The sequence below is a fragment of the Acartia tonsa genome, chromosome 3, assembly GCF_053477335.1.
Source record: "Acartia tonsa isolate MP-2025a chromosome 3, ASM5347733v1, whole genome shotgun sequence".
In the NCBI taxonomy this organism is placed as follows: Eukaryota; Metazoa; Arthropoda; class Copepoda; order Calanoida; family Acartiidae; genus Acartia; species Acartia tonsa.
Genome location: NC_137262.1, coordinates 17,442,087 through 17,453,148, shown reverse-complemented (window position 1 = coordinate 17,453,148; position 11,062 = coordinate 17,442,087). Strand labels below are relative to the sequence as shown.

The following is an 11,062-nucleotide window of genomic DNA, read 5'->3' as shown; positions in this document are numbered from 1 at the left end:
AGATACAAGTACAGAGGAATTTATAAAATCTTTCACTACTTCATTAACAGAGGCTTTAGAAGCATTAAGTGTATCATTAACAACGTTGAATTCAATCCTACAATTGCATGATGATTACAGAACAGGTAGGTATATTATTAAAATAATACCTTGAATTTAAGGGATTGCTTAATTTTGATTAAGTTTAAATAATGTATACAATTAACCATACAATTTTGCAGTGTTGCGGATCCGGATCCGCAAGGATCCGCATTTTTTTGAGTCCAAGGATCCGGATCCTCGGGTATAAAATTATGGAAAAATCTACCTAAATGTATATAAAATAGTCACTTACAAATTTTGAAATATCTGGTAATTTTATTAAGATCAGCTGATTCACTCCCAAACTCTTCTCTCTTCGAGATTAAAGAATAAATATTTTTTGAAAAATTTGGTGATTTTATTTTTATTTTTAAGGATCCGGATCTGGATCCGGTCGGATCCGGATCCGCACTGACCAAATTTGGAGGATCCGGATCCGCATACAATCAATGCGGATCCGCAACACTGCAATTTTGATAAAATGAAATTGTCGTATTATCAATGGCCCTTAATTAAATTTTAAGGTTGATTTAATTTCTACTTAGGTACTTTTTCTATATTTTTCAAAACTATTTAGGTACCTGTATAATCTCATTATAATTTAAATAATTGTAAAGCAAACCCCAATGTCATCGTGTTTTTTTTTCAGAAGAAAAACTGAAAACAGTACCTTCCCAACCTGTGAAATTAAAGATAAAGGAACCCGAAAATAAAAATTTATTTGCTTACAATAATCAAAGTGAGACAAAAATAAAAGGTACCTAAGTACAAACCTATTCAAATATTTTTGAAATGGGAAGGAAAAAATATTTTTACAATGGCTTTGTACAAATTGTTGTCCACAGATTTGTATGTAAAAATATTTCAGATTGAATCCCATTTCTGACTTTGACTAGTCCTGGAACAACGATTTTTCATTAATGCAAGAAATATTTATTGTTAATTAATTTGTATTGTTGAAAACATATTACATCATTGATACCAACAAGGCTTTTAGAGTATACTTAATAATTGTCTTAGAAAAAATATTATGTTGTTACTTCTATGAATCAAATATTAATTGCCTACTCTTATTATTCAGGAGAAATAGAGGAAGATGAAAGTAAAGCGGGCGAAAGTCTTATTAACCATGACGATGACTGTAAGTATAATAATTTAATACCTAATTTTTAAAGTATTATTTATTAATCTTCCTTGGACCTATAAGAATCTTCACTGTAAAGGAGAACCATATTTGTTCAGCGGTTAGCGAGATCCTTTACTACAAAGAGACAGATAGACATTCTGTTACTTTTTCATTAAAATAATTTACATGGAAGAATTTGTTTTCTCCACAATTTTTAAGTGATATGTTATCGACAGAAGTGCAGACAAACCCTAGCTATGCTTAATTTCGCTTCTAATATCAATATTAATTAGACATATCCAATATAGGTAACGATACAGAAGACATTTTGCAATCTGAAGAAGAATACTCACACAATAATATTCATAAACAAAAATCTTCGAATTCTAAAAAGAAAAAATCTACCAATGAAATAAATAATGAACATAAATATAAATGTAAAAGATGTGATTATTCAACCAACAGAGCTGATTGTTTTAAAGATCATATCACAGGAGGATTAAAGTTTAAAAAGTGCCCGTGGTGTGATCATCATTCGAAAGTAAGATAACAGTTTTAAATATCATATTTTTTTGTGTTATCTATAGTATATCCGGCTTTCAAGCACATTAATCCTTATACTAAAGTAACATGATGTCTGTTTGTCTGTCTGTGTGTTTGTATGTTTGTACCGAAGGATCTCTCATACCGCTGAACTGATCGGGTTCTCCTTAACAGGGTAGCTTCTCATAGGTCCTGAGAATGTTTATTACTATTTTAGGGGAGGGTACCACCACCCTCCCAAGAGAAATCGTCCCTAGAAAAAAATAGGTACTCCCCCCCCCAAAAAAAAAAAAAATTATTTCATTTTTTTTCACTAAAATTAAAAATGGGGAAAGAACCTTTACCCCCCCTCCCCCCCCCCCCAAAAAAAAAAGACTCTAGGGCGTAGCCGCTAGTAACATATAACCAAAGAAAAGAATGGCAACAATATTGATACTGTGGTATCAAAATTATATTTCAATATAGACCCGCTTGCTTAACAGAGCCTTTTTAGGATTAGAAAATTATGCCTGTATATTATATCAGGTGGTAAACAAACTCCAATTATCACTAAATAAGGCCTAGTTATGATAGGTGTCAAACTTTATCAAATTTTTCTATAGGTACAATTTTAAATTATTGCAGGGATCATTAGGAATGAAAAGTCACATATCTCAAGCTCACCAAGAGTCAAAGGATGGATCACAATTTAAATGTTTGATCTGCAGTTTGAAAGTTAACAAAGTAGAGAAAATTTACACTCATTTACAGGGAAGCATGTTTTAACTTTATAGATACGACTGTTTTATTTGGAAATTTAGGAATATGGTACTTTTTGGATGCGATGCTTATATAATTGTCTTTCTATTCTCACTTGTTGTTTAATTACTATAAAAGCTCATATTTGTTTAGACTTTTTCAAATGTATTAAGCAAACAGACATTTCTTTAAAACATATATAAAATTCAAATGACCTGTTTGTTTCAGCACATTAAGTAAATATTTTGTTTATCTGTGAAGATTGTTTATCTGTTATGTCGCCCTGTGGCATTATTTAGTTTTTTTCTTCGTGAACTTTTTTTTTCATATTTATCAAAAATAATTCCGGATTTCAATAAGTCTTAGAAGCAATTTCTTTTAAGCAACTAAAGTCCATTTAAAATTTTTTTCTTGAACATGCTGATTTTTAAAAGGTGCACAATATCAATATTCTAGTTCACTGTCAATTTTGTGATTATTCAAGCAGTAGTGATAAAGAATTGCAACAAGAACATTTAAGGTAATGCAGAACAGAAAAATAACCTTATATCATATTCTTATGTTTGAAATTATGTCTTTGTTAGCAGGTAAGGAAAGTGCTGTAGATTAATTTACCCAATGTAAAGAACAGTCTAGAATTTAACTCTAAGTAATGTGCAGAATTATTATTACCCCCCCCCCTCGACTTCGTATGACCATCATTTTCCTTAATTATGAAAAAGATTTTAGTGTTTTACCACTGAATATACCTAACTATGAATGGCTTCACTGAACCCTTTTTGACACGAACTTTTCTTAAAGAAATAGCAAAGATATATAATATTTTTTGTTGTAGGATGCACTCCGTCGAAAACCAGTTGAATTGCTGTGATATTTGTGATTTTACAACACCTTCCAAACTCAAGTACAACCATCATGTTAATTATATGCATAAGGTGAAGTCTTATCTATAAGGTCTTTGGATCAAATTTCATAGTACAGAGTATCAACATGTTTGACTTTATATAAGTTTACCTCTCTAGTAAGAATTGCTTTAATATGAATGGATATTAAATATTAAAAACTATATAAACTACACATTTTGGACTTCAAATCTAATTGTACTTACATCTTGATCTTACATATCAATAATTATAATAGTAAGTATGACTCAGTGTGTACAATTAGATTTCTAAACTGTCCTTTTATCTATTAGACTGTAAACTGTGATATATGTGAAGAATCTTTTACCGGGGCATCCAATCTTGGTAAACACAAGAGGAGTGTACACGAAGATAACATTGAAAAGGTAAATAAAAAGGTGCTCATATCAGAGACTCCTCACTTATTAAGTGCATTTAAGAAGTTAACTACTGTTCTTTTGTTAAGTGTAATAGAACATTTAAAGAATAAATTGAACACAGTAAGTAAGTATACCCAAGTAAATAAAAATTTAAGTTAGTAGGTACCTATCCTTTAGTTTTTCTCATTCTGTGTTCTTAATTGATTATTTATTTATGTTGCAATAGTTTTTATTTTATTCGCAGGATGAAAAGAGTAAACCCTACACAATAATTGATGGAGAAAGTATATGTAAAGCCTGTGGACACAAGGATCAAAACCACAGAAGACTTATGCAACATATTAGGAACATAAACAAAATATATTTGCTTTAACCTAATTGGCAGTTAAAAGTAACACCTAGAGTAATTTTTTACATTTCTAACATAAAAATGTCATTTTCAAACCTCTTCCTTTACAAAAATGAAAAAAAATTTAATAAGAGGTAATAGCAAAAAATCTTTTGTTATTTCCATTCACTTCTGAGTTTCTTTGGTGTCCTAATATTGCTGCCTATCTTATGTCAATGACTGAAAGATTTAATCACTCCTTTGTAAAGAAGTATTTACGGATAAGGAAGCCAACAAAAATTCAATATAAAATTTGTTTGTATTAAAGATGCCTGCATCGAGCCGTAGATTGCAGTATCTGTCATGAAAGTTTTACTGGTGTTTACGAATTAATCAGGTATAATTGAAATGTGGTTGCTTTTTTTGCTTAGTAAGGTATGCCTACTTAAAAAAACAAGAAAAGGGAAACGAATAAAATTTAATTCAATGCTCAGAAACTTTTCTACTGTTACTGTTTGGGTTGCATTACAAAATATCATCAACTCACAAAAAGGCGAAATCAAGGCCCAAATTAATTAGGTTCCGTTCCTAAATCAAATACTTAAGGTCGTTAGAAAGCTTTACAAATTCTTCTCTATTTTAAGGCACAAAAAGTACCACCATAATGTGATAAGAAAGCACGAGAAAGAGGTTGTTTGTGATTTGTGTGGAAAATTTCTGAAAGTACGAAGTATGGAGAACCACATGGAGACACATCATTCAGGTAATGGATCCCAGTAAGGTTGTTTAATTTACCTCCAACCAAAAAAAAGAAACCAATGAACAATTTTAAACTTTTAAAATGAAGTAGATACCTTTACATACATATGTGAGGAAAAATAAATAGCATAGGTATTTATCTTGTAGATTAAATGAAATAATGTCAAAATACTTTTAGAATAATGTAAAGACTACCTACCTCAGTTAGGTAACTCATGATTAAGATTCTTTTATCCATTATATATCCTCTTACTTACAGTATTCATAAATTGTTAAGGTGTAAAATTAACCTGTGATAAATGTGAGTTCTCAGCAGCTTCCAGGGTTGTTATGCGGAGACATCAGAAACAATACCATGAAGCTCAAGTTCCATACTCATGTGAGATGTGCAATGCAGGAATGAACATTGAATATAACTTTTTGTTGCAGAAAATTAGCTAAATAGAAATCTTGTTTTCTTTGGAGACTCTACCTAATAACCTAAACTCAAATACAAAAAAGTATTTCTGAAATTGTGGATCTGTAATAACAAATCATTGATGTTCATCTATACACAGGATTTAAGGAGAGAAAAGAGTTTAACCAACACATGGTGTCTGTTCATGGTGGTCATAAATTTAGGAAATTTTATGCTTGCATGAGCGTTGTATATTAATACTGTGTTGACTAAAGATCTTTGTATAGGAACAAGATACACCCATAGAAATTCAAAGAAAGAAATGGGTTTGGTTTCCAGGTCATAATGCTGAACTAAAACGCAGAAAATTTACAGTACTTATATCATATATGTTGCTGTTAAAGAATGTCTACCACGAAACTTGATATACTTAGTTTTTTCATCTCTAGCTGCATAATACTGTTCTTTTTATTCAAAGGTATTAGCATGTTTTAAATAGTAAATATACTCATAAAAGTTTCACCTTCCTGAATGCATAATAATTTGTACAGATGTGATCAATGTTCCTACAGTTCTTCTCAACTTGTTAATTTACAGGGTCACAAAAGATCTAAACACGCTGAAGGTAATAACCACCACCACACCACATAAGATACTTGATTTTTTATACATTTCATGGCCTTCTCTTGTTTTAGTTTGGGTCAGAGTGCGTCATTAGAGGGGCGTTAATTTTGTACTTACTACTCAGTTCACTTCAAACGAACAACTAAATTAATTTGAAAATTAAAAATATTTTATTTAAGGGACTTTCTTAGTAAATAGGTACTAGGGTAGAACACCCAAAAACAGCTGAAATCGTGAAAAATTTTTTCTCTCGAATTAATTAAGTTGTTGGTTATACCTCTACAGGTACCTACCTACTTCTTTGTTGCTATGTCAAAGGTATTACATCAACAGGAATAGTGAATTTACATCCCAAGCCAAAGTTTTTGTATTAAAAAGCCGTGTTTTCAAATTCTTTGTGTACAGCAAGAATGTTTTTAACAAGTTTTTTATATGTCAGGTGCATTTCACTGTGACCAATGCAATGCCCAGTTTGGACACAAAGTGAGCCTGAATAGACACATACAAAAACATCACTCTGAAGGAGAGGTTAAAAAGGTATGCTTTGTTTTTGATGGGGTTTTTACAAATATATAGGATGACCAAAATTGAGTGCTAATTTCTAAAAGCTTTTAAAGGTACTTATTAATATCCAGGGAGGGAAGGAACATTGAACGGTTTATTACACTATTCCCCAAAGAGGGTCCGAACAACTAATTAAAATCAAGAGAAGGGGTAGTTTTTTAAATTATCATTGGGAATGTACATCAATTTATGGGTCATTGTCTTATCCCTTTAAATTCCTGATAATATCAGTCTAAAAGACATTCTAAGAAAATGTAAAAAAGTTATAGTACCTTAATAGTGGAATAACATAAAAGCTAGGGATATTTATCTTATGAAGATGGCCAGCCAACCTAATCCATAGATATGTGTACCTAATTAGATGGTTGTAATAACTTATTGTATTTACCTAATGTTTCTAACATTCATTGAAATTATTTTGTAGGAGAAGTGTCCTGAAGCGGATTGTAATTACACCTACTCATTACCAGCTCAACTAGAAATACACACTAATAAAGTTCATAAAGGTAGTTTTTTAATACATTTTATTATGTTTCCCTCAAATAGCTTAGCGAACACAGAGCACCCCCACCCCTCCCTCCTAAGGTTGAAATTAATTGAAAATAAGGTAAAGCAGATTTTTTGTGTTTTTTTTTAATTTCTAACCCTTGCGGGGACTATTTCTAACCTGCGGAGTTTACCTGTACCTAATATAACATAAAAAAACACAAACACACGAAAAATATTAAACCTCTCCCCTTATTTTCTGTTTTCGACTAGGTTTAATTTTCATTCTTTCAAATATAAATATACTAGAGGATGCGCCCCTAGCTTCAAGGGGCTTTGGTTTTAAAGGGTAGGGAAAGACAGAAAATATCCTAAAACCATTGAAAGAGTTAATTTTAAAAATAAAAAATTAGCCTAAAACCATCCCGGGACCTATGCGATGCTTACCTAAAATGGAAAACTGAATCAGTTCAGCAGTTATTAAAATCTTAAGCTTCAGTCAAAAACTTACTACTTTATATACTTAATTAGATATCGAATTTATCTTCAAAAAACAATGAAATAGGCCTTACAGGTATAAGACTGGAATTTAACAGAAAATATATTTTTGTTAAGGTATTCAATATCCATGTAACCAATGTGATTATGTTGCTAATTATAAAGGTAAGCTCTAGTATTTTTACAATAAATGTTTTGGCTAAAAAATCGAATATTTAAATTCCTTAGGTACGGCATAGATGAGCTTTTCTTTATATTTTTGGTCTAAAAGATACTTTTCATAAAAAATCGGGAAAGATGCTTTTCTAGTGCAATTTATGGAATTATTGTAATGATTTCTATTAAATTTAATATTCTTAATTTTTAAAAGTTTTATAAATTGATCTTAAGAATGACTTTATCTTCCAGGTACCTTACATCGGCATGTAAAAACAATCCATGCTGGACTCAAGTTAAGATGTGAACAATGCGACTTTACTGCTTTCTACCCTAATGAAATAAAGATACATACAATGAAGGTTAGTTCTAACAGGGGCATTGCAGGATATTTACTATTTCAGGAATGTTGATTCCTGAACGGCTGTTGAATTTAGCTGTAACAATCAACAGAATTAATTTGAAAAATAACTGGTATTTTCAGAAGATTTTTTTCGTGATTTTTGGGGAAAATATCATTTTAGATTTATTTCGCTTGTTGGCTATACCTTATTCCTGTGTTGTGTCGTGGAAAAATAAGCTTAACCACAAAATTATTTATTGAAACCATATCTGCCTAATATGTTTTGATGTTGAATATAAAAGTTATCACTTTTATTGCCAATATCTGTAATATTTTTTACTTTAGGTGCATGAGGGTGTGACTTGGCCTTGCAGCGAATGTGATTTTGTGGGGGATACCAAGAGAAAATTATGGAAACACCAGAGTTTTGTACACAAAGGCAAGGGGGTCAATTAAAATTTTTCTTTTCCTTAGCTAAGAGATTAATTTCTTTTGATAAAGAAACTAGGTATAATGCCTTAAATACGTTTTTTTTTATAATTTTTGTATTGTTGAGTAAAATGCTCAATAATTGTGGTTAACATTGACTTTAAATTTTGACTAGCGGAAATTTAGAGGATATACCCTTTCCCGCAATTTTTAATGAAATTTTTGAAAATTATAATTGATCCTTTGAATGTAGGAAAAGCTTACGAGTGTGATCTGTGCCAGTTTAAGTCTCCAAGTTCTGGCAATGTTAAGAGACACAAACGACAAATACATAAAGTATTCTAGATGCTATTTGTTTAGTTCTATTGAAATTGCAATAATATGAAACTGAATGCTTTCAGCTATTACATTTTAATAAGCTGCAGCTTTGGTAATTATGCAGCTAAAGCCGCTTTTGACAGTTGTTTAACAGTCTTCAATCACTCTTCTGCCGAATGTGAAAAATGGGAGCTAACAAAAATATTAACTGCAGATTTTTGTTCAAACGTAGCCACCAGTAATTTAACATTAGAAAAAAAGGCTGTTTCAATATACTTTAACAATTCAAATCTGTAACCAAGCCGTCCTATGACATGTCAACGCCCCAGACTCCTTCAGAGGTTTTATACTTATTAGATTTTCTCGACTATCCAATCTAATTACAAAAATAAACTGCAACCAACTTATTCTTCTATTGCATGGTGTGTGCAATTGGTACGTTAATACCATTAAATTTAAGAGGGGGGAAAGTTTTGACACATTTGCGTAAACAGGGAGTATAGGCTTTATCTTTAGACTGAGAGGATAGGGTATCAGGGATAAAATCATTCTTAAATGATAAATTTTCCCAAGTTTTAAGATTTTTTGGATAGGCCTCCAGGTTCAGGAGCTGCAGGCCTCCAGGTTTAAGAGCTGCAGGCCTTTAGGTGGTCTCTGGACATATAAAACTTAAAATTAAATTTTTTTGTACAGTTATCGGTCATTTTATATAACAAAATATGCATATTTATAAATGTTATTTGCATATTTGAAGTAAAAAGATACATAGTTTGTTTTATAAGTTGAATTCTATCTCCTAAAAAAATAAAATTTTATTTTTACCTGTCCAGAGACAAGCTGGAGGCCTGTAGCTAGTGAACCTAAAGGCCTATCCAAAAAATCTTAAAACTTGGGAAAATCATCATATAAGAATGATTTTTTCTACTATAACCTATCCTCTCAGTCCAAAGCTAAAGCCTATACTCACTGTTTACGCAAATGTGTCAAAACTCCCCCCCCCCCCCCCCTCTTATTTTGTAATTGTTAAATAGACAGAAACCGAATTGCCTTAAATTCTAACTGGGATATTTTAAATTATATGTACCTGAATTTAAGTACTTGTAACGTTATAAAAAGTTATTTTAAAACTGTATGATTTAAATTTGTGATTGTTATACCTGGAAGATACAGTGCTATTTCAGTGCCTTATATTACGTCCTTATATTGTATGTTATAACTTACCATATCAATAAATTTTGTTATATTGTTTATTTATTTTATAATTATTAAAATCAATTTGTTAGTTTACTAAAAAGAAATTGTATTGAATCCGTTGAATTTTCACTTACATAGGCCTCTATAAGTTAATCGACATCAAACCAACCGTTAAACTTATGGCTATACTTAAGACCTTATATTTTAGCAGTCTGGTGTAAAATTTGCATTTTGTACATAATAAAATATTGAGATATACTTGCAAAAAATTATGAACAAATATTAATAGAATATTTATTAATTTGTAATTTATTAATGTTGATAACTGATAATGACGTGACATTTTATGAGTTTTAAAGTGATAAATGTCAAAATTTAAATAGTGTATATTATGAACCTAAGAACAAGTTAGTCTTCATAATCTTAAGGAATAAGAAAATGGACGGTTAATATAACGATTAAAATCATGGTTGGAAAGTTTAGATACTGTTTGTTTTTACAACAAAATTCTAACATTCTTAGTGGTAAAGAATAATTTATAACAAATTTTCCCTCTCTCTCTCTGAGAATAAGTTACTCATAAGATTAGGGGAAATGCATTGACTTTTTAACAGGAGCAATCATTCATTATGAGAATTCCTATTTTATAAAACGCACTTTTCGTAGAGTTTTTATTGATTTCCATAATAGGTTGTATGATTTTATATCTTTATTGACAAATTAACTCGGTGTGAAAATTGTCACATAGATGTTTGAAACAGAACGATTGCGTCTATTATTAGAGCAGTTAAGCATTTTTTAAAATGAGAAAGGGAATTAAATCTCAAAAGTTTATCACATATACTGCATCACATGTCATCAGAAATAAATCATTAAATTAACCTTGAAAAATTTAAAAATGTGGTAGGTATACCTGCTTTACATTAAATTATAGTTAATTCAAAGTTTAAGATACTCACGGTTGGACCCTCAGATGTTAAAACTTTATTTTAGTGTTTGGCCAAAATGACTTAGCAATTGTATCTGTAAGTACGTCTAATAACACCCTTTGCTATTTTTAAAATCCTAGAAAATTTCTTTTTGCAAGAAAATTGCATAAATTCGCAACCTTTTTTAGAACTACTACATAACTCGAGTTTTAAAACTTTTTATATAAAATCCTTTTTACAAAAAATATCAATAATTACTTAAAATTA

General features: G+C 30.5%; 1 protein-coding gene across 1 annotated transcript; it reads left to right on the top strand.

Annotated features, from left to right (window-relative positions):
- LOC145313501 (zinc finger Y-chromosomal protein-like) lies at window positions 1-9,922 on the top strand. The gene is made up of 20 exons (XM_080152939.1): window positions 1-125; window positions 731-838; window positions 1,163-1,222; window positions 1,516-1,748; window positions 2,375-2,500; window positions 2,920-3,008; window positions 3,324-3,423; window positions 3,684-3,776; window positions 4,015-4,115; window positions 4,427-4,495; window positions 4,743-4,861; window positions 5,135-5,256; window positions 5,417-5,478; window positions 5,806-5,879; window positions 6,318-6,415; window positions 6,867-6,948; window positions 7,544-7,591; window positions 7,835-7,944; window positions 8,271-8,364; window positions 8,608-9,922. Exons 5-20 carry the CDS (start codon window positions 2,387-2,389, stop codon window positions 8,697-8,699), a joined length of 1,467 nt encoding a protein of 488 aa, XP_080009065.1. The 5' UTR covers window positions 1-125; window positions 731-838; window positions 1,163-1,222; window positions 1,516-1,748; window positions 2,375-2,386; the 3' UTR covers window positions 8,700-9,922.
- The last annotated feature ends 1,140 nt before the right edge of the window (window positions 9,923-11,062 follow it).